The 25,187-nt window shown below is 41.2% G+C and overlaps 1 protein-coding gene across 1 annotated transcript; it reads right to left on the reverse strand.

Annotated features, from left to right (window-relative positions):
• Positions 1 to 251: 251 nt before the first annotated feature.
• Positions 252 to 10,555, reverse strand: LOC121457455 (olfactory receptor 10T2-like). The gene is made up of 2 exons (XM_041666119.1): positions 10,475 to 10,555; positions 252 to 1,130 (listed from the first exon to the last, which is right to left on the reverse strand). Exons 1-2 carry the CDS (start codon positions 10,553 to 10,555, stop codon positions 252 to 254), a joined length of 960 nt encoding a protein of 319 aa, XP_041522053.1.
• Between the last annotated feature and the right edge of the window lie 14,632 nt (positions 10,556 to 25,187).

The following is a 25,187-nucleotide window of genomic DNA, read 5'->3' on the forward strand; positions in this document are numbered from 1 at the left end:
AGCCATAGTCATAAAAACAGAGTTCCAAAGAATTCTGATATGTCTACTGAATGTATACATGTTTACATAAATGCCTGAAAACCATGATATAATTGCTTTAGAGTAGTGGTGAGACCAGGACATTCAGGTAGTTATTATATATTATATTCAGGCAAATATTATAATTGCTTTGTACATTAAATAATGTCTTTTTAATGGAAACACACAATTCCCCACTTTTGTTGTCATTGTTCATAGCTGTTCTTAAATGTTCAGGGCCTTTTTACTTGCCAGGCAAGGCAAAATATTGTTAACACTGTGTAGTATACCTTCCTCAAGGCTGTCTGCATTTCTTTGTTTCTTAGGCTATAAACAATGGGGTTGAGCAGAGGTGTCAGTACTGTATATGTGACAGCCATCAGCATGTCTTCACTGAAGGAGTCACTGTTCTTGGGTATCAAGTAGACAAAACAAGCAAATCCGTAGTGCATAGACACAACTGTGAGGTGGGAGGAGCACGTTGAGAAGGCCTTATACCTCCCCAGTGCAGAAGGCATTTTTACAACTAGGGACACTATGAAGATATAGGAAGTCATTATTAAAACAAAGCTGCCCATGAGCACAAATGCAGAAATCGAAAAAATAATCATCGAATGATGAACAGTATAATTGCAGGCAAGATGAACCAACGGTGAAATGTCACAGAAAAAGTGCTGGATATTGTTGGAGTCACAGAAAGACAAGCTGAATATGGTGAAGGTGATACCAAGAGAACAGAGAAACCCGACCACACAAGAAGCCATCACAAGCTGAACACAGACCTTTTGGGTCATAAGGATATGATAATGCAGTGGGCTGTGGATGGCAGTGTAACGGTCATAGGACATGGCAGCCATGATGAAGCAGTTGTTGGCAGCCAGTCCAAAGAAGAAAAACATCTGTGTGGCACACTCCAGGAGAGAAATGGCCTTACTCTCTGACAGCAAGTCCACTAACATTCGGGGTAGGATCACCATAGTGGTGCATGTTTCTGAAAAGGACAACGCAAAGAGGAAAAAGTACATGGGAGTGTGAAGGTTTTGACTGAGTTTGATGGCCACCATGATGGATGCATTTGCTAGGAGGATGGTCACATAAGAGAGGAGAATTAGCTTTTTTGGCGCGTAGCATCGCCCAGCGCAGCCTATCTGGGCGCTGGGTCCGAGTAGCCGGGGCTCCCGGGGGGCAGCAGTTCCTTTGTTTCTGTGGCCTGCCTGCACCAAGCGGGGTAGGCGCTTTGTCTGCGGGCTGCCCAACCAGCACGGAGGCCTGATCTTTCGGCGCCAGGAGACCCAGCATTGGGGTGAGTTTCTGGCCCACGGCGCCAGCCTGGGACGGGGAGCTCGGGGGTTTCTTGGCCCCCTGTCCTGCTTGGGCTCTCTGCTGCCTCTTTCTTCCTGGCCCACCCAGCTTCCGTCCAGACCCCTCCCCACTTCGCCCCCACTGCCCTCTTTTGGCGCGTAGCATCGCCCAGCGCAGCCTATCTGGGCGCTGGGTCTGAGTACCCGGGGCTCCCGGGCGGGCAGCAGTTCCTTTGTTTCTGTGGCCTGCCTGCACCAAGCGGGGTAGGCGCTTTGTCTGCGGGCTGCCCAACCAGCACGGAGGCCTGATCTTTCGGCGCCAGGAGACCCAGCATTGAGGTGAGTTTCTGGCCCACGGCGCCAGCCTGGGACGGGGAGCTCGGGGGTTTCTTGGCCCCCTGTCCTGCTTGGGCTCTCTGCTGCCTCTTTCTTCCTGGCCCACCCAGCTTCCGTCCAGACCCCTCCCCACTTCGCCCCCACTGCCCTCTTTTGGCGCGTAGCATCGCCCAGCGCAGCCTATCTGGGCGCTGGGTCCGAGTAGCCGGGGCTCCCGGGGGGCAGCAGTTCCTTTGTTTCTGTGGCCTGCCTGCACCAAGCGGGGTAGGCGCTTTGTCTGCGGGCTGCCCAACCAGCACGGAGGCCTGATCTTTCGGCGCCAGGAGACCCAGCATTGGGGTGAGTTTCTGGCCCACGGCGCCAGCCTGGGACGGGGAGCTCGGGGGTTTCTTGGCCCCCTGTCCTGCTTGGGCTCTCTGCTGCCTCTTTCTTCCTGGCCCACCCAGCTTCCGTCCAGACCCCTCCCCACTTCGCCCCCACTGCCCTCTTTTGGCGCGTAGCATCGCCCAGCGCAGCCTATCTGGGCGCTGGGTCCGAGTAGCCGGGGCTCCCGGGGGGCAGCAGTTCCTTTGTTTCTGTGGCCTGCCTGCACCAAGCGGGGTAGGCGCTTTGTCTGCGGGCTGCCCAACCAGCACGGAGGCCTGATCTTTCGGCGCCAGGAGACCCAGCATTGGGGTGAGTTTCTGGCCCACGGCGCCAGCCTGGGACGGGGAGCTCGGGGGTTTCTTGGCCCCCTGTCCTGCTTGGGCTCTCTGCTGCCTCTTTCTTCCTGGCCCACCCAGCTTCCGTCCAGACCCCTCCCCACTTCGCCCCCACTGCCCTCTTTTGGCGCGTAGCATCGCCCAGCGCAGCCTATCTGGGCGCTGGGTCTGAGTACCCGGGGCTCCCGGGCGGGCAGCAGTTCCTTTGTTTCTGTGGCCTGCCTGCACCAAGCGGGGTAGGCGCTTTGTCTGCGGGCTGCCCAACCAGCACGGAGGCCTGATCTTTCGGCGCCAGGAGACCCAGCATTGAGGTGAGTTTCTGGCCCACGGCGCCAGCCTGGGACGGGGAGCTCGGGGGTTTCTTGGCCCCCTGTCCTGCTTGGGCTCTCTGCTGCCTCTTTCTTCCTGGCCCACCCAGCTTCCGTCCAGACCCCTCCCCACTTCGCCCCCACTGCCCTCTTTTGGCGCGTAGCATCGCCCAGCGCAGCCTATCTGGGCGCTGGGTCCGAGTAGCCGGGGCTCCCGGGGGGCAGCAGTTCCTTTGTTTCTGTGGCCTGCCTGCACCAAGCGGGGTAGGCGCTTTGTCTGCGGGCTGCCCAACCAGCACGGAGGCCTGATCTTTCGGCGCCAGGAGACCCAGCATTGGGGTGAGTTTCTGGCCCACGGCGCCAGCCTGGGACGGGGAGCTCGGGGGTTTCTTGGCCCCCTGTCCTGCTTGGGCTCTCTGCTGCCTCTTTCTTCCTGGCCCACCCAGCTTCCGTCCAGACCCCTCCCCACTTCGCCCCCACTGCCCTCTTTTGGCGCGTAGCATCGCCCAGCGCAGCCTATCTGGGCGCTGGGTCCGAGTAGCCGGGGCTCCCGGGGGGCAGCAGTTCCTTTGTTTCTGTGGCCTGCCTGCACCAAGCGGGGTAGGCGCTTTGTCTGCGGGCTGCCCAACCAGCACGGAGGCCTGATCTTTCGGCGCCAGGAGACCCAGCATTGGGGTGAGTTTCTGGCCCACGGCGCCAGCCTGGGACGGGGAGCTCGGGGGTTTCTTGGCCCCCTGTCCTGCTTGGGCTCTCTGCTGCCTCTTTCTTCCTGGCCCACCCAGCTTCCGTCCAGACCCCTCCCCACTTCGCCCCCACTGCCCTCTTTTGGCGCGTAGCATCGCCCAGCGCAGCCTATCTGGGCGCTGGGTCTGAGTACCCGGGGCTCCCGGGCGGGCAGCAGTTCCTTTGTTTCTGTGGCCTGCCTGCACCAAGCGGGGTAGGCGCTTTGTCTGCGGGCTGCCCAACCAGCACGGAGGCCTGATCTTTCGGCGCCAGGAGACCCAGCATTGAGGTGAGTTTCTGGCCCACGGCGCCAGCCTGGGACGGGGAGCTCGGGGGTTTCTTGGCCCCCTGTCCTGCTTGGGCTCTCTGCTGCCTCTTTCTTCCTGGCCCACCCAGCTTCCGTCCAGACCCCTCCCCACTTCGCCCCCACTGCCCTCTTTTGGCGCGTAGCATCGCCCAGCGCAGCCTATCTGGGCGCTGGGTCCGAGTAGCCGGGGCTCCCGGGGGGCAGCAGTTCCTTTGTTTCTGTGGCCTGCCTGCACCAAGCGGGGTAGGCGCTTTGTCTGCGGGCTGCCCAACCAGCACGGAGGCCTGATCTTTCGGCGCCAGGAGACCCAGCATTGGGGTGAGTTTCTGGCCCACGGCGCCAGCCTGGGACGGGGAGCTCGGGGGTTTCTTGGCCCCCTGTCCTGCTTGGGCTCTCTGCTGCCTCTTTCTTCCTGGCCCACCCAGCTTCCGTCCAGACCCCTCCCCACTTCGCCCCCACTGCCCTCTTTTGGCGCGTAGCATCGCCCAGCGCAGCCTATCTGGGCGCTGGGTCTGAGTACCCGGGGCTCCCGGGCGGGCAGCAGTTCCTTTGTTTCTGTGGCCTGCCTGCACCAAGCGGGGTAGGCGCTTTGTCTGCGGGCTGCCCAACCAGCACGGAGGCCTGATCTTTCGGCGCCAGGAGACCCAGCATTGGGGAGACCCAGCATTGGGGAGACCCAGCATTGGGAGAGCCAACATTGGGGAGAGACAGCGTTTGGTAGGCAAGGAGACCTAATCCGGTAAAAGAAGATCCATAGGGAGCATTTGGAAGAAGAGATGGGCCGACGTCAAGGCAAGAATTCGCCCAACAAGCTGAAAAGCAACATGAAGCTACCAGAAACCAGCGACCTCACAACGGGAGGACAAGAACCCCTTAATCAAGAGGAAGGAGAAAAGATTGACTTCATGAAAGTGATTGACACCCTTAAACAGCATGTAAAAAACGCCCTTATAGAAATGGATGAGAAATATAACAGAAAGTTTGAAGAATTGAATAAATCAGTGAATGATACCCTAGAAAACCAAGGAAAAACAATCAAACAGATAATGGAAACAGTTCAAGACCTGAAAACTGAAATGGAGGCAAAGAAGAAAACACAAACAGAGGGCCGTCTGGACATGGAAAATCTAGGTAAACGAATAGAGACTACAGAAAGAAGCATAACCAGCAGAATACAAGAGATAGAAGAAAGACTCTCAGATTCTGAAGATACCATAGAGAAAATAAACACACTGATCAAAGAAAACAGCAAGTCCAACAAACTCTCATCACAAAACATTCAGGAAATATGGGACACAATAAAAAGACCAAACCTAAGAATAATAGGAGTAGAAGAAGGAGAAGAAGGGCAGCTCAATGGTCCAGAAAATCTATTTAATAAAATTATAGAAGAAAACTTTCCCAACCTAAGGAAAGATTTTCCTATGAAGGTGCAAGAAGCATACAGAACACCGAATAGGCTGGATCAAAAAAAAACATCCCCTCGCCATATAATTATCAAAACACAAAGCATACAAAATAAGGAAAGAATATTAAGAGCTGCAAAGGAAAAAGGCCAAATTACTTATAAAGGTAAACCTATCAGACTTACACCTGACTTCTCCATGGAAACCATGAAAGCCAGAAGGTCCTGGTTAGATGTACTGCAGAAACTGAGAGACCATGGGTGCAAGCCCAGATTACTATACCCAGCCAAGCTTTCATTCACTATAAATGGAGAAAATAAAATTTTCCAGGATAAAAACAAATTTAAACAATACGCAGCCACAAATCCAGCCTTACAGAAAGTAATTGGAGGAAAATCACTAACCAAGGAGTCCAACAATGACCACAATACCTCAGACATCTAGAGACCCTTCACCAACACAAAACAAAGAAGGGAAACTCACAAACTCTACGACTAAAAAAAAAAATGACCGGAGTTAACAACCACTGGTCATTAATATCACTTAATGTCAATGGACTCAACTCACCTATAAAAAGGCACAGGCTAAGAGATTGGATAAGAAAACAGGATCCAACATTCTGCTGTTTACAAGAAACACACCTCAACCACAAAGACAGGCACCTACTCAGAGTAAAGGGCTGGGAAAAGGCCTTTCAAGCAAATGGTCCTAAGAAACAGGCAGGTGTGGCCATACTAATCTCTAACAAAGTTGACTTTAAACTTAAATCAATCAGAAGAGATGGAGAGGGGCATTTTATACTCATAACAGGAACAGTTCATCAGGATGAAGTCTCAATCCTGAACATCTATGCCCCTAATATAAAAGCACCCACGTACATAAAAGAAACATTGCTAAAATTCAAGGCAGCCATCAAACCGCACACACTAATAGTAGGAGACTTCAACACTCCTCTCTCACCAATGGACAGGTCAATTAGACAGGAACCTAACAGAGAAATAAGAGAATTAGTGAAGGTAATGAATCAAATGGACTTAACAGACATCTATAGAACATTCCATCCAAATAGGAAAGAATATACCTTCTTCTCTGCAGCTCATGGAACCTTCTCGAAAATCGACCACATAGTCGGTAACAAAGCAAACATCCACAGTTACAAAAAAATATTAGTAACCACCTGTGTCTTATCAGATCACCATGGATTAAAGTTAGAATTCAACAATAATGCTACCCCCAGAAAGCATACAAAGTCATGGAAACTGAACAGTCAACTATTGAACCATAGCTGGATTAAGGAAGAAATAAAGAAAGAAATTAAAGTCTTCCTGGAATTCAATGAAAATAAAGAAACAACATACTCAAACTTATGGGACACTATGAAAGCAGTCCTAAGAGGAAAGTTCATAGCACTAAGTGCCCACTTAAAGAAAACAGAGAAAGCTCACATTGGAGACTTAACAGCCCACCTGAAAGCTCTAGAAAAAAAAGAAGCAGACTCACCTAGGAGGAGTAGAAGACTGGAAATAATCAAACTGAGGGCTGAAATCAACAAAATAGAAACACAGAAAACAATACAAAAAATCAATGAAACAAAAAGCTGGTTCCTGGAGAAAATCAACAAGATTGACAAACCACTATCCAAGCTAATCAAACGGCAGAGAGAGAATTTGCAAATTAATAAGATCAGAAATGAAAAGGGGGACATAACCACAGACACAGAGGAAATTCAGAGAATCATTAGATCTTACTACAAAAGCCTATATGCCACAAAATTGGAAAATGTAAAGGAAATGGATACTTTTTTAGATAAATATCATATACCAAAGTTAAATCAGGACCTGGTGAACAATCTAAATAGACCTGTTAGTCGCGAAGAATTAGAAGAGGTTATCAAAAACCTCCCTACCAAAAAAAGCCCAGGACCAGATGGTTTCAATGCGGAATTCTACCAGATCTTCCAAGAAGATCTAATACCTATACTCCTTAATGTATTCCACAAGATAGAAACAGAAGGGTCATTACCAAACTCCTTTTATGAAGCCACAATTACTCTGATACCAAAACCACTCAAAGACTCAACCAGGAAAGAGAACTACAGGCCAATCTCACTCATGAATATCGACGCAAAAATCCTCAACAAAATACTGGCAAATCGAATCCAAGAACACATCCGAAAAATTATCCATTATGATCAAGTAGGCTTCATTCCTGAGATGCAGGGCTGGTTCAACATACGAAAATCTATCAATGTAATCCAGCATATAAATAAACTGAAAGAAAAAAACCATATGATCATTTCATTAGATGCTGAAAAAGCATTTGACAAAATTCAACATCCATTTATGTTAAAAGTCTTGGAGAGATTAGGGATACAAGGGTCATACCTAAATATAATAAAAGCTATATACAGCAAGCCGACAGCTAACATCAAATTAAACGGAGAGAAACTCAAAGCCATCCCACTTAACTCAGGAACACGACAAGGCTGTCCACTCTCCCCATACCTCTTCAATATAGTGCTTGAAGTTCTAGCAATAGCAATAAGACAACATAATGGGATCAAGGGGATTCGAATTGGAAAGGAAGAAGTTAAACTTTCGTTATTTGCAGATGATATGATAGTGTACATAAGCGACCCCAAAAACTCCACCAAAGAACTCCTACAGCTGATAAACAGCTTTAGTAATGTGGCAGGATACAAGATCAACTCCAAAAAATCAGTCGCCCTCTTATACACAAAGGATATGGAAGCAGAGAGGGAAATCAGAGAAGCTTCACCATTCACAATAGCCAAAAACAGCATAAAATATCTTGGGGTACATCTAACCAAGGAAGTGAAAGATCTATTTGACAAGAACTTTAAGACATTGAAGAAAGAAATTGAAGAGGATACCAAAAAATGGATGGACCTCCCTTGCTCTTGGATTGGGAGGATCAACATAGTAAAAATGGCAATTCTACCAAAGGCTATTTATAGATTCAATGCAATCCCCATCAAGATCCCATCAAAATTCTTCACAGATCTGGAGAGGACAATAATCAACTTTATATGGAAAAACAAAAAACCCAGGATAGCCAAAACAATCCTATACAATAAAGGATCTTCTGGAGGCATTACCATCCCTGACTTCAAACTCTATTACAGAGCTACAGTAATGAAAACAGTGTGGTACTGGCATAAAAACAGAGAAGTCGACCAATGGAATCGTATAGAAGACCCGAATTTTATCCCACAAACCTATGAACACCTGATTTTCGATAAAGGAGCTAAAAGTATAAAATGGAAGAAAGAAAGCATCTTCAACAAATGGTGCTGGCACAACTGGATGTCATCTTGTAGAAGAATGAAAATAGACCCTTATCTATCACCGTGCACAAAACTCAAGTCCAAATGGATTAAAGACCTCAATATCAGCCCGAACACACTGAACCTGATAGAAGAGAAAGTGGGAAGTACCCTACAGGAGCTGGGCACAGGAGATCGCTTCCTATGTATAACCCCAGAAGCACAGACATTAAGGGCAACATTGAATAAATGGGACCTACTTAAACTGAGAAGCTTCTGTAAAGCAAAGGACATAGTCAATAAGACACAAAGGCAACCTACTGATTGGGAGAAGATCTTCACCAACCCCACAACAGACAAAGGTCTGATCTCCAAAATATATAGAGAACTCAAGAAACTAGACTTTAAAATGCTAATTAACCCAATTAAAAAATGGGGCACTGAACTGAACAGAGAATTCTCAGCAGAGGAAGTTCAAATGGCCAAAAGACACTTAAAGTCGTGCTCAACTTCCTTAGCAATCAGGGAAATGCAAATCAAAACAACTTTGAGATATCATCTTACACCTGTCAGAATGGCTAAAGTCAAAAACACCAAGGATAACCTTTGCTGGAGAGGCTGTGGAGGAACGGGTACCCTCATCCATTGCTGGTGGGAATGCCATCTTGTGCAACCACTGTGGAAGTCAGTGTTTCGGTTTCTCAGGAAATTCGGGATCAACTTACCCCTGGACCCAGCAATACCACTCCTGGGAATATACCCAAGAGATGCTCTATCATATGACAAAAGCATTTGTTCAACTATGTTCATAGCAGTATTATTTGTAATAGCCAGAACCTGGAAACAACCTAGATGCCCTTCAATGGAAGAATGGATGAAGAAAGTATGGAATATATACACGCTAGAGTACTACGCTGCGGTAAAAAACAATGACTTCTCGAATTTTGCAGGCAAATGGATGGAAATAGAAAACACTATCCTGAGTGAGGTGTCCCAGACCCAAAAAGATGAACATGGGATGTACTCGCTCATAATTGGTTTCTAGCCATAAATTAGGGCCACGGAGTCTACAATAGGTGAACCTAAAGAAGCTAAGTAAGAAGGTGAACCCAAGGAAAAACATATAGTTATTCTCTTGGCTAAGGGAAGTAGACCCAATTGCCGGGGAGAAAATTAGGATTTTGGGGGTGGGGTGGGATGGGGGTAAGGGGAGATGGGGAGAGAAAAGGTAGAAGGGAAGGAGGGGGGACTTGGGGAATCAGGAGAATTGGGATAAAGGAAAGGTGGATAGGGGAGCACGGAACCACAATTCTTAGTTAAGGGAACCACTTTAGGGTGAGCAAGAGATTTGACCCTAGAGGGGCTCCCAAGTGCCCAACATGAGGTTCCCAGTTAGTTCCTTGGGTAGCTGAGGACTGGGAACTTGAAATGACCCTATCCGAGAGCAATACTGACGAATATCTTGCATATCATCATAGAACCTTCATCTGGTGATGGATGGAGACAGAGACAGAGACCCACACTGGAGCACTGGACTGAGCTCCCAAGGTCCCAATGAGGAGCAGAAGGAGGGAGAACATGAGCAAAGAAGTCGGGACCACGAGGCGTGCACCCACCCACTGAGACAGTGGAGCTGATCTACTGGGAGCTCACCAAGGACATCTGGACTGTGACTGAAAAAGCATGGGATAAAGCCAGACTCTCTGAACATGACGAACAATGAGGGCTGATGAGACACCAAGGACAATGGCACGGGGTTTTGATCCTACTTAATGTGCTGGCTTTGTGGAAGCCTAGCCAGTTTGGATGTTCACCTTCCTAGATATGGACGGAGGGGGGAGGACCTAGGACTTGCCACAGGGCAGGGAACCTGGACTGCTCTGTGGACTGGAGAGGGAGGGGGAGAGGAGTGGGGTGAGGGGTAGAAGGTGGGAGGAGGGGGAGAAGGGTGGGAGGAGGGGGAGGGAGATGGGAGGCTGGGAGGAGGTGGAAACTTGTTTTTTGTTTATGTTTTTTTTTCTTCTTTTCTTAATAAAAAAAATTATTAAAAAAAAAAAAAAAAAAAAAAAAAAAAGAGAGGAGAATTACAGTGAAGAGTAGATGCTGCAGCTCTGGGAAACTGGAAAATCCCCACAGGAGGAACATGGTCACTGTGGTATGATTGCCCATTCTCCAGGTGACAGTGATCTTGTTCAAGAGACGATTATGTGCTTGAGGTCAAGACTCTGAGACAATTGTGAGGTGCTTCTGTACTGATGCCATCCATTATTTAATCAAGACCACCAGAGTTACTATGAAACAATTGCATGGGATAACCTGTAAAAGGAAAGGTAAGGACAGTGAAATAAATTAGGAACTAAATGTGCTTGTAGCTAAGTCTGATGGCATGAGTACAATCTCACGTACCCACATGTTGGAAGGAGAAAACTGACCCCCACACATGTAGCATGGCATGTGTTTCAACACATACACATTCGAGCACACGCACAAATAAATAAATAAGGAAATGAGTGTATATGTGTAGGCACAAATGTGTACCTACCTGAAGTCAAGCCAAGAGCCTAATAGTTGAGGGAAATGACTTTAGTATCAGATTCTGCAGGAAACTCACAGAGTGGCCCCAGGTGTCTTCTTGAAATCTACTCACAAAGCATTCCTTAACACTCTTTTCTCTATTCAGGATCTGCACTGTAGAAAACAGAGACTATAAATGTCTCAATTGCTTGATTTTGATATGTTACAGTTTTCAAGTGATGTTTCTCCTCAGATGATGCCCTCATCCTCAGCATTGTTTACTAACCTATTAATGGAATTCACACAGTAACTGAATAACTTCATTTCAAATCGACAGAATTTTTTTTCTTTTTTTATTGCAAAAAGAAGAAAAAAAAACATAAACAAAAAAACAAGTTTCCACCTCCTCCCAGCCTCCCATTTCCCTTCCCCTCCTCCCACCCTTCTCCCCCTCCTCCCACCCTTCTCCCCCTCCCCCCCACTCCTCTCCCCCCCCTCCCTCTCCAGTCCACAGAGCAGTCCGGGTTCCCTGCCCTGTGGTAAGTCCTAGGTCCTCCCCCCTCCGTCAATTCCACAGAGATCGGTAAAGAATTCTGAAGGAACTTTCACATTTTTCAGTGTGGTCCTGCTACTCTTTGTATTCTCCACTACCCAGTGATTCTAGGAATGATTTTTGCAGCAATAATCAGGTAAGATGAATAAATTAACTCAGCATGTGTAATTTCCAGATTCCTATCTTAGTATAGTAATTGAAGATGGAGAAATAATAAAAGCCACATATAAAAAAAATCTCTGTGTATTAGTCCTGTAAGAATTGCATAATTTAAGTGCTTAAGGAAGTAAAGGTCTCATCAAAGCTCTCATGAAATGCATAGATGATACAATAAACTCACTTGGAATATCAAACCTCTTGTCCAATGCATAGATGATGTAAGGGAACTCACATGGAGTGAACATGATCTTAAAGACACAGTCTCTTTCTAGAGTAGCAAATTGTTGTTATGGTCTGATAAACTTTTGAATTCTTAGCAGAACCCCCAGTGCCTTTTCTAGCTGGTGAAGTTTAACATTTCTCTTTGCAGTGGAGGCATGGAAAGAACCAAGTGAAGTTCCTCAAACCAACCTTCCACGGCCATATTTCTATGTTGTCTGTTCCTTTAGCATGCAATCTCTGATGAAAACAGAACAGGAAATTGCCAAAAAAACTCTCTACAGAGTTTTGCATTTTAATCTCAGCTACTATTAGAGGTGAAGAAAAACTGTAAGAAAGTTGGATAGAAAATTGTATAAATGTACAAAAGTTTAAAAGAAAAATTATTGATGAAAGAAATATAATATTTGTATGTTTTGTCTAAAAATATGTCAGAGAATAGGCAATTTCAAAATCAACATGTGAATTAATTGCCTGGGTTTTATTTATTATCTAAAAACTTTCTATTATATTTTCTGTTTAGACATAAAGCACAAAGTGTGACAAACCAATATTTGACCTTAAGCTAAATACTCATATTTCTCTGTTTCCTGTTTTTGACAAACTCTATGAATTCATCTAATATATATAAATTTTAAAAAAATTACATTTATGTGTGTGTGTGTGTGTGTGTGTGTAAAGACAACTTGCAGGAGTCAATTGTTGTCTTCCTGTGAATCCCAGGATAGAACTCAGGTTTCCAAGCTAGGCAGCAAATGCCTTAAGCTAAAGAACAATGTCACCACCCCTACTGCACCTTTCTCATGCTCAGTTTCATTCACGAAGGAATGCTTATGAGTTTTGAAAGTGTGTAGTGCTTCACAGATGTGGTATTGGCACTGAGATGATTATTTCATTTTTGGAAGAGCAAGCTCCCTTTGCCTATTGTACCTTCTTTTTTTAAAATTAAACAAAATTGTGATAAATAAATAGATAAATAATAAAGTCTAAACTTAAGTTAAAAAAAAGAAAATGAAGGCATGAAGGAGAATTAGAGATAGATGCTAGCTAGATATTATCTAGTAAGATTCACAAAGATTAAACTAAAATAATGAAAGTCAAAATTATGTTCTTATTTGAAGATTTGCTATTTTCCTATTTGCATTGTGAATTTAAGTACAGAATACAATAGCAGCCAAGCCAGAAAATGGGCTCATATTTCACACTAAAAATATGTCATGGATGTATTGGGGTTATATAGTGCTATCTAATAAAATTCTCTCAAATCATATATTAAGGTTGGCCTTTAGATTTACAAAGAGAAGATTTAGGTACAGAATGTTTAGGTATCTATAGTGATCATTAATTTATTCAATATATATTAACTAAACACACATGATGCTCCAGAAACCTAAAGTCAAATGAGAAACGCATGTGGAGTTCTATGCGGCAGTACATGGCTGTTTAATCAGTGAGGGAAATCATCTCTGAAGAGGTAACATTTTAAGATGCAGAGGAGAATGGCAAAATGCATACAACATGTGAGGCCTGGCAAAGAGAACATCAGTAGCACAGGAATAGCCAATACACCAAGCAATCGAACTACTCATGCAGCCTTCACTCAGACTCTTAGAGTTCAAGTTCACCCACAGATATTTTTTTCTCTGACAGTTTCCATTCAATTTACCTCTAAAGGAAAATCTTTTTTTTCCTTTCTTACTGATTGAACTACTGTTTACTCCAAATGATGTCCTCTTCCTTCTCTTATAAAAATGCTCTCAGCTGGACTTTAGGGGCACATGTCTGTAATCCTAGCACTTGGGAGGAGAAGAGCAGATCAGAATTCAATGGCAGTCTTGGATACTTAGTAAGTCCAAGACCAGCCTGGACTAACAGAACCTTGTTTCAGAAACAAATACACTGTAGCTTTTTCTGGTACATCTTTAGTGTCACAATCCTTTGAGGTATTGAATAAAAGTTTTTTCTTTTGCATTTTTCATCCTGGTAAGTCCCTTTAATAATTACAGAGCTCTACTGACATCTTAGTCTCTATGTGAAACCTTGTCATCTGCTATTCCCCCATGTCTACCACACTGAATGAATACAGGGACCTCCACTTCCCACTCCTGTGGCATACCTCCTTCTGGACTTTTAAATGTCATATCTGTACCCATGCTATGTCTTAATTATAGCTGCTTTTTATCCTTGTTATCTAAAAGGGAGATTTTTATCCTTGTTATTTAAAAGGAAGATTGTGGTAATAACTACCAGTCCCTAATGTTTTGGGTAACAGCTCATGTGTCCTCAATGCTTCTCTAAGAACAACTACTGAAATGACCTTGTTATCATGAAGAAACTACAGCTTAGAGAGATGTTTGATTTTCCAAAGGTACTACAGGTGGCATGTCTATCTGGATTGTACTTTATAGAAAGAGATTGTGAGGACAGAGAACAATGTTTTTGCCTTGCTGACTACAAAGCCTCCTCCCAAACAAACAAGCTCTAGCATGACTTTGAGGTCTTACCAATCCATCTTCATTTCTTGTCAGCCACATCAGTAACATGTACTATTTCTAAAATGTAGCACATTCTTTTTTGACTTTTCTACTTTACACATTTTTTCTGAATTAAAACAAATGTCTGTTTGCTCTTTTTGCAAAAACAAACAAACAAACCAAAAACAGTTTTCTTAAAAAGACAGTTTGAATATCACTTACTCTTAGAAGTCCTACTAAGTCATCCTGGTTCTTAATCTTTATTGTTTTCCACCTCTGGATTAATATAACTTTTATGGTGATGAGAACTTTTCCCCATGATTGATTCTTAAACAAGACAGAGGCTTGCCTCAACTTTCATGGGCACCAACTTTCAGCCAATTTTCAATTAATGTGGTTTTTGAGTACTGTTTTTTGAATTACTGTAGAAAAAATGAAAGCCCCATAGTCTGAAGAAAATTCTCCACATCTGATACACCTTTTACCTTACTTATAGTTTTTTCCCAATTATATTATTTAATCCATTTGCAAGTATTAAAATGTGCACTGAAATAGTCGCCTCTCTCAACAGATTTTAAAAATCATGTCTTGAAGATGAAGTCTTAAGAACCTGCGCTTTATAAATGATTGTTTAATTAAATAAATGGGTGACAATAAAAGCAAGCAGACCCCTCTTAAAATACCAACTGTGTAATATAGCATCCAAGACAAAAGCACTATCATCATTTCTTATTTGGGAGAGATCATTATTTGCCATAGTATCAATTCCCACACAAGCCGTAACGATCTTCCTACAGGGATTTTAGAATTGTTAGAAGAGATTATCAATATGCTATGCCTCCCCAATCCCCTCCCTCTCACACATGCTCCATACCACACATTTTAGGAAAGTTTCTAATCCATGCCAGGTGAGATGTAGCTTGACAAAGTTTCTCAGAGACTTTAGCTGATAGCTTTAATTGATAGATCTGGTTATAGTGTTTTCCATATATGTCCATGGTAGGTTCTGATGTCCTCATATTATCCAGGTGTACTTACTGGAGGTGCAAATATATGACATTATTTCCATTTTTACCAATGATCCTGACAGCCACTGAGGAAAGTATTCCTGAAACACTGGATCTGCTCTCATGTTTGTTTTAATCAGACCCAATCCTCTTTATACATACATCTCCTTTTTGCTTTGAGATTTATGCTCCTATTTATTTCACATCATCAATTCTTTCTATGCATGGTTTTCTGCTCCACCAATAATAAAGGATGGATAGCATTGTTAACTTCCAGCCATCTGTGCATAGAATTTCTTTGACAATTCCTAACAAACTATAAAACCGCACAAGCACTTGATCATTACAATGATATTCTTTAAGAGCAAAACTGGTCTGAAATTGACACCTGGTGGTGAAGAAGACTCACTTTCCAGTCTTTAAAAATAGATGAAGTAAGTAAGCTCCAGGAAGAATTTAGTCTGTCAACATAGGGGTGCCTTTTAACAAGACTTTGTGGTTTTATCTATCTTAATCCGGGGGTAAGTTTTAAGTATTTCCCTTTTAGATGTCTGCTTAAATCTCTTATGAATTTAAACTCCATAAATGGCAGTTCTGTGTTCATTTATTATTGATAGGGTTCAGCACAATGGGCTTTTTAATGAGAGTCCTGAGGTCACAGGGGACCATCATCTTGAGACCTTTGCTTCTAGATGCAAGCAGAGTTGTACTCAGCAGCGTACCATGTGATGCCCCCCCCCAAAAAAAACCGCTTTTCATTTTCAACACCATGGAGAGTTTTTTTTTTCATACTTTTTGTGATTCTTCTGAATAATATCAAAAATATTATTTAAATTTATTTAAATATTATTAAATAATATTAGTAATATTATTTAAATTCAATATAGTGAAAATGTATCTTGGAATGAACGTGGTTCCCACAGGCATAGTTTGCTTCTTACATGATACTGCTGTTCTCATTTTAAATTTCTGAAAATTTGCCAAGTCTCTCAGGTCTCTTGGACTGAGGTGCCATGAGAGGGAAATGCCTGGGGAAGAAAAAGAAGCACCATACAATGTGATCACTGTGATTGCTTCCTATAAGTGTGACTTTGCTGAAGGAGAAGCCCATCTTTGCCCCAGTCCCCAGTGATGACATGCTATCCTTAGTTCCCAGAAGAGCTTCCCTTTTCCTGCATCACGTTTTCCCCTCAGCATCTTTCTTCACTGTGTTTACGATGTGGCCTCAATTTTCTTTCCAGTCTGACCCCCAATGTCTACTGTTACAATATTAATACTATTGCTGACCATTTGACACTCTGTCTTAAATTCTCCATTTCCCTTGTTCCTCTCTGCATTTCTTCTTTTTGAAAATCCCCTTTTCTAGCTAGACAATTTCTTGTGGCTATAAATGGTTACAAATGTTTGAACACTATCTTTATTCTTTTTTGGTTCAGAACAAATCACACTTCATCCAAGAAACTTCAGTTTGCATAATACATAACAACAGAGACAGAAAGCATAGTCCTTCGGTAGGGAGTCCACAGCTTAAAAAGGCAATCTATTAGAAAAGAGCACTTGGGGTGGCCTTCACTGAGTACCAAAACCTCACTGGAAACTGACACTGTGTCTGATGCCTGGGTGTATATAACAAAGATTTAGAACTCTTGCAAGATTTTTCCTTCTATTGGTGTATTATTCATTATACATAGCAACAGGTTTCATAAAGCTTATGAAACTTTAGAGGTTTCTTTCATTTCAACCAGATTCACCCAATACCATTTCCTCCCTTAATTTTCCCTTCCTCTCTCTTTTTTCTTGCTAGCCTCTCCCCTTCCTCTATTCTCCCTTCTCCTAGTCTCCTACATTAATTTATCTTTCTCTGTGTCCATATGTTTCATGTTTCTATAAGGAATTGGGAAAACCACAGTAATATTTTAAAATATTAGTACATTCAAATGAATAAAATATGATTTCTGTTACTCAATTTTGTGTGTTGCTCCTGGATGAAGGTACTTACAAGTTCTAAAAGATTGGTTCTGTTTTTGCTGTCTCTCATGTCTAATCACATTGTCTGTAAATAGTGATAATTTTACTTTTTCCTTCTCTATCTATATTCTATTTCTCTATACTATGCAATGGTACAAGCTGGGATTTCAAGGACAGCAATGAGTAAGTCTAGAGTGCACCTCTCCTAATGTCTGATTTCAGTGACAATACTCCCCACTTGGTACAGTTTTGGCTATAACTTTGTGCTATGTAGCATTTATTATATTAGCATGTATTCCTTTGATCCCTAATTTCTTTAGGACTTTTATTTTAAAAAGTAGTTTTAAAGGTTGAATATTGAATTGCTACTATTATGTGATTTCTTTTGTCCATGAGTTTATTAATGCGATGTATTGTTTGTTAATTTGCCTATGTTGAACCATTTGTGTATCCTTCAAATTAGTCCACTTGGCCATTATGAATGATCTTTCTTATGTTTGTTATAGTTGTTATATTTTTCTCTTTGGCTCTTTTGGGGGCCCACAACCCAGCTCCCAAATAAACCACATGGAGGCTTGTTCTTTGTTCTGAATGTCTGGCCTTATGTTGATTTATTTCTAGTTAGCTTTTCTTAATTTAAATTAGCCCATCTATCTTTTGTCTGTGGGCTTTTATCTTTTTCTATTATATATAGCTTTTATTACTTCTTATTCCATGGCTTGCTGTGTAGCTGTGTGACTGGCCCCTCATGCCCTCCTCCTTTTCTTGTTCCTCAGTCTTTTCTTCCCAAATTTATCCTGCTATTTATTCTGTCTGCCTGACAACCCTGCCTGTCCTTTCTCCTGCCCAGCTATTGGCTGTTCAGCTCTTTATAAGAGTACTCGAGTGCTTTAAACAGGCTTCACAGAGTTAAATGCAGCATAAAAGAATGCAGTACATCTTTGCATCATTAAACAAATGTTCCATTGCATAAATAAATGTAACACATCTTAAAATAAATATTCCACAACCTGTAGTTACGTTGGATTTGTAAGCATTTTATTGAAAAACTTTGCATCCATCTTCATCAGAAAGATTGTTCTGTCAGTTTCTTTTTGTTTATGACTGATATTGAGGTCTTTAATCCATTTGGACTTGAGTTTTGTGCATGGTGATAGATATGGATCTATTTTCATTCTTCTACAGGTTGGACTTCTTGAATTTTGCATGCAAATGGATGGAAATAGAAAACACTATCCTGAGTGAGGTAAGCCAGACCCAAAAAGAGGAGCATGGGATGTACTCACTCATATTTGGTTTCTAGCCATAAACAAAAGACATTGAACCTATAATTAGTGATCCTAGAGAAGCTAATAAGAAGAACCCAAAGAAAAACATATAGGCATCCTCCTGAATATTGACCTTCATCAGGTGATGAAAGGAGACAGAGACAGAGACCCACATTGGAGCACAGGACAGAAATCTCAAGGTCCAAATCAGGAGCAGAAGGAGAGACAGAACGAGCAAGGAACTCAGGACCGCAAGAGGTGCACCCACACACTGAGACAATGGGGATGTTCTGATATAGGTATGGATAATTTGCATTAGTATAGATTTTGCTTTATTGATAGATATTTACGGTCAATTTTGTTATATATATATATATGTATTTCTGATATTGATTAAGGTATTGTGATTGTGTAGTTCATTATTAAAATGTAATGTCTAATTAGGAAATATAGGTTGTTGATGGATAATCATAAATAATAGTCAAGTTTGTAGTCATGTTAGTTAATATTTTCTGGATGTGCGTAGATATATTTTAGATAGGCATTCTTCATATTTTTCAAAGATTATAGAATATGGCATTTTAAATGTTTTAATAACTTAGGTCTTTTCATGACAATTTGACACTCTGCTCCTGGCAGCAACAATCTACTTCAAGAGGAAGATGGGCATCGAAGAGGCTTGTTATGGAGTTTGACAGCCATTTGGGCAAGAAACTGCTCTTGCCTGGACTATTGCATAAACTGGACACAGAGAACCCACAGAGAGAGGACTACTGAACTTGCCTAAGGTGAGATGATCTTTCGGGGTTCCTGATTCATGAAAGAGTCTGCGAGACATTCTGCAGGACACAACAGATAGTGACTGAACTGACTTTGAATTTTCCTGCTTTATGGAAATGTCTGCTGGATACCATGGGCCTGAAGGCTGAAGATGGATGCCCCAATGGCAATGGTACAGAGGAACTTTGGGTGACTGTCCAGGCAGCGAGATGTCTCTGTCATTTCTAGAGTTTTAAAAGTTGCTTTTTTCTTGTTTGCTTAGGTAGTATTGTATCTTTCTGGAGTCTTTGATGGAGTCAAGAATAGTTAGTTATAGTTATAGTTTTCCTTAGTTATGATAAAGATTATTGTAACTTTTACTTGATAACTCTTTTGTTATATGTAATTTTGCTATGTTAAAGTTAAAGCTTTTTTTTGTTGTTGTTGTTTAAACCGAAAAAGGGGAAATGATGGAGGAAGGTCATTGGTTAAATAAAAAGAAACTGCTTGGCCCTCATTGGTTAGAAGATAGGTGGGAGGAGTAAACAGAACAGAACGCTGGGAGGAAGAGGAAGTGAGCTCAGACTCCACAGCTCTCCTCTCAGGAGCAGACGCCTCAGAGAGAAGCCATGCTCCCAGCTCCCAGGCAGATGCACGCGATGAAGCTCTGACCCAGGATGGACATCGGTTAGAATCTTCCCGGTAAGTGCACCTAGGGGCACTACACAGATGATTAGAAATGGGCTAAATTAATATGAGAGAATTAGCCTAGAAGAGGCTAGATAGAAATGGGCCAAGCAGTGATTAAATGAATACAGTTTGTGTGTTGTTATTTCGGGCATGAGCTATCCAGGCAGCCAGGGTGCTGGGGACGCAGCCCCACCGCTCTTATTACTACAATGTTCTATTGGGAACTCACCAAGAACAGCTGGCCTGGATCTGAAAAAGCCTGGGATAAAACCGGACGCGCTGAACATAGCAGACAATGAGGACTACTGAGAACTCAAGAACAATGGCAATGGGTTTCTGATCCTACTGCACGTATTGGCTTTTTGGGAGCCTAGGCAGTTTGGATGCTCACCTTACTAGACCTGGATGGAGGTGGGGGTTCCTTGGACTTCCCACAGGGCAGGGAACCCTGATTGCTCTTTGGGCTGACGAGGGAGGGGGACTTGATTGAGGGAGGGGGAGAGAATTGGGTGGCAGGGAAGAGACAGAAATCTTTAATAAATAAATAAATTTATAAAAAAAAGAAATTTATCAAAGGCTTATTCTGCATCTAATGTGTGGTTTCTGTCCTTTAGTTTATTTATGTGAAAAGATACATTTATTGATTTAGATATGTTGAAACTTCCCTACATCTCAAGGATGAAGTTTACTTGATCAATATGAATAATCTTTTCAATATGTTCTTGAGTTTGATTTGCAAGTGTTTTTTTTTCTTGGAATTTTGATGTGGGACAATTCTATATTCTGACAATTATATTTTAAATAAACGCTGATTCGCTGATAGCCAAATAGGAAGTATAGGCAGGATAACCAGACAGGAAGTAGAGGCAGGACAATGAGAATAGGAGTGTTCTGGGAAGAAGGAAGCTCTCTCTGCAGTCCTTCCCAGACCACCAAAGAAGCAGGATGTGATCTGCCCCACTAAAATAGGTACTGAGCCATATGGATAACATGGATAAGAATAGTGGGTTAATACAAGTTATAAGAGTTAATAAGCCTGAGCTAATGGGCCAATCTGTTTATAATTAATGCAGACTCTCTGTGTGATTTTCTTTGGGGCTCACTGGCTGCTGGAACTGGGCAGGACAGAAACCCCAATAAGCAGGCACTCATGTTACAGAATTTTTGTGTCTGTGTCTATCAGAGATTTTGCCCTATGGCTTTCTATTTTTGCTAGGTCTTTATCTGATTGGGTAACAAGATAATGTTGGCTCCATAAAAAGAATTTGATGATTTTTTTTTCATTTTCTACTTTATAGAATAAGAAAAAAATAACAGCAATATCTCAAATTAATAATTTGATGGTACATATTAAAGCCTTAATAAAACAAGACAAGCCAAACCAAAATCAGTATATGGAAAGATAATTAAAATCATCAATGAATTAATAAAATGGAAATTAAAAACAAATTTAAAAACTAATGAAACAAAGAATTGCTTCTTCAAAAGGATAAACAAGATAGTCAGATATTATCAAAGTAACTAAAATAGGTTGAGAAAATACAGCTTAATAAAATTAAAAATGAAAAGAAAGACATTACAATAGATAGTAATGAAATTCAAAAATAGAAGAACTTTGAAAGTTTACATTCCATTTAACTGAAAAATTGAAAAGAAATGGATGAATTTCTAGGTGTCTATGACACATCAAAATTAAAATAAACAATTATGTTAATTAAAATTAACATAAACAATTACATAAAGAGAAACAAAATTTGAAGTTGATAGGTTATCAGACCATTGTTGTGTTTCTTTTTGTTTGTTTTTATTGAGCTATACATTTTTCTCCACTCCCCTTCCCTCCTCCCCTCTCCCCTTCTGCCCTCTCCTGTGATTCCCATGCTAGCAATTAGCTCAGGAGGTTTTGTCTTTTTCACTTTCATATGTAGATCCATGTATGTCTCTCTTGGGGTTCTCTTTGTTGTCTATGTTTTCCAGAATTGTGAATTGTAGACTGATTTTTTATGCTGTATGTCTAAAAGCCACTTATGAATGAGTATATATTATATTTGTCTTTCTGGGTTACCTTGCTCAATATTTTTTTTAAATCTATCCATTTGCCTGCAAAATTAAAGATGACATTTTTTTTTACCATTATGTAGTACTCCGTTGTGTAAATGCACCACATTTTCTTAATCCATTCTTCAGTTGAGGGGTATCTAGGTTGTTTCCAGGTTCTTGCTATTACAATTAGTGCTGCTATGAACATAGTTGACCACATGTCCTTGTGGTATGATTGAGTGTCTTTGGGTATATTCCCAACAGTAGTATTACTTGGTCTTGGAGTAGATTGTTTCCTAATTTTCTGAAAAATCATCATATTGATTTCCAAAGTGACTGTACAACTTTACACTCCCACCAGCAATGAAGGAGTGTTCCCCTTACCTCACATCCTTTCCAGTATAAACTATCATCAGTGTTTTTTATCTTGGCCATTCTTCCAGGTGTAAGATGGATTCTCAGAGTCGTTTTGATTTGCATTTTTCTGGTGACTAAGGTTATTGAAAATTTCCTGGAGTGTCTTTTGGCCCTTTGAGATTCATCTGTTGAGAGTGCTCTGTTTAAGTCTTTACCCCATTTTTATTGGATTGTTTATTCTCTTGATGTGAAGTTTCTTGAGTTCTTTGTATATATTAAAGATTAGTCCTTTGTTCAATGTTGGGTTAGTGAAGATCTTTTCCCAATATGAAGGTGACTGTTTTGTCATGTTGACCATGTCTTTTGCCTTACAGAAGCATCTCAGTTTTAAGAGGTCCCATTTATTAATAGTTTTGTTCAGGGTCTCTGCTACTGGGGTTATATTTAGAAGTAGTCTCCTGTGTCGGTGCATTCAAGTTTACTTTTCTCTTTATCTTCTATGAAGTTTAGTATGGTTGGTTTTATGTTGAGGTCATTGATCCATTTGGACATGAGTTTTGTGTGTGGTGATAGATATGGATCTATTTACATTCTTCTACATGTTGATATAACTAAAGAGATTGCTCAGCAGGTAAGACTATTGTGTTTCTTATATGAGACATTCAACTACATGGAATTAGTAGATGGAAACAAAATGTATAATTTAAAGTGCTTTAGTAACTTTGTCTTTCATGTAAAAAGGTATCCCAAACATAGGAAAATCAATTAAGACAATGAATACAATGTAAAGTTGGAATGTCATATAGTTTAAAGGAACTTGGGGACCAAGGTCAACTGGACTTGTCTATGGCAAGTAAGCTGGTGGGTCCCTGAGATGTCAATCAGCTTCCTAAGCAATGGCCAGTGACATTAGATGTGGTCACTTTAAAGGATCTGGGTCTTTTAGGGCCTTTTTGCCACAGTGGGGAGACCAGAAGCAATGTTGGAAATTCAGGTCATTCCTGAGACATGTAAACCCTTGTGCCATTAGTAGCTCAGATCCGGTATTGTACATGTAAATCCACAGTGACTGTGACACCATGCACAAGACCTGTGCAAGCTCAAGCCAGATGAAACCTTAGCATGGACAGGGGAGATGGGGGTGAATTCCCACCCCTTGCTGAAGTCTATTAGAAATTATTAGTTGCTGAGGTAAGAAAAAACAATTTTCTTTAATGGCATGATTCTATACATGGATAGATACCTACACACACACACAGACACACACACACAAATGATGTCAGGGGAAACATATATTGGATTGATGGTTTTATAAAAAAATAATAATACATAGTTGGGTGTGTAGGAAGAGGTAGTATTGATGTGGGAGGAGATGGGGTGACTGACTAAAGTATGTTATGTAAAATTCTCAAATAATTAATAAAAATAATTATTTATAAAAGTTAGAGATAGTAAATGAAAGAAAGCCAATGCTATTCTTTTGTATATGCATGTGAGTACTCATTAATCTGAAATATTGATGTATACATAAAACTGTTCAGTCTGTCAGATAATTTTTTATATCTTATAATTAAGAAATGGAGGTGCACTTGTACTTAGATAAAAGCAAGAATAAGGACTGACAGCATCCATGAAGATTATTGTACTTCTGGGAAACCAACTGCTCAATAGACACTAGAGAATGTGATAATGATCCCTGGTGTGTTCTAAGTCACATGTGACTCTCTAGAGTCATCAGAGAGATCCTCGAACAATGAAAACAGCAATAAAAGAAAGCTTAGAGCAGTATATTGTAATAACTTCAGGATTTTGCCTGCAATCTGAACTGATTCTCTTTTTTATGAGGTGAGATTTAGGCTTTTGTGAATGAGTCTGGTTTATTAATTTCTCTTTGCTGTTTGAAAATATATATATATATGTACTCTCAAAACTGTGTCCACAAGCTAACATTTAGAAATAGACATAATCAATTAGTCAGTTGGCATCTTTGATTGAGTTAAAATTTTCTTCATATTTGCATGAATCAAATTAAATTATTGTAGATAGGTAGGCATAATTCAGTTTGCCAATAGTTCTCATTTATACAAGTATAATACCAGAATTCTACATACATTTAACCACAGCTAAAAGGAATTAACAAAATTAAACCTGAAGATTTACATTCTGATTTCATTACTACATAAATAGTCTTAGGTAAGTTACTGAACATTCTCCAAACTAATTTCCTCAACTATAAGTTAGGAATAATAAAAAGACTTAAATGATTTCATGGATATTTGAATAGAGATAGATATAAAATGGTAATTCTGTGCGTATCATCTAGTAGGCATAGCATAAATGTTAGCTGCTTCTCAGTTTCCAGTGTCCCATCATAGACACACAAGATATTTTTGCTATGCCAAGACAATTTTAAATTTTCTCAAAAGCTTCATTTTTTAATCATTTCAGTTATTGCATACAAGATATTTTTGCTATGCCAAGACAATTTTAAATATTCTCAAAAGCTTCATTTTTTAATCATTTCAGTTAATGCATATCTATGAAAACTCACAGTACTTGAAGCCTGATTCCTGTTGCTTCAGCAAAAACTTTAAAACTATAGAGATTCATTACACACAACATAAACATTGGAACACAATTCTTACTACAAAATAAAATAAAGTTCTAAGTGGTTTTTAATAACTTATTTGTTTATAAAATTTCCACCTATGACATAATAAATACGGTATATTTATGAATATCTTCATGTAATGTCTCCCTCACAGCCTTGATCTGACAGCAATTACACTGTCC

The sequence above is a fragment of the Microtus oregoni genome, unplaced genomic scaffold, assembly GCF_018167655.1.
Source record: "Microtus oregoni isolate MIOR12 unplaced genomic scaffold, Mior012 000016F_ref0000370, whole genome shotgun sequence".
In the NCBI taxonomy this organism is placed as follows: Eukaryota; Metazoa; Chordata; class Mammalia; order Rodentia; family Cricetidae; genus Microtus; species Microtus oregoni.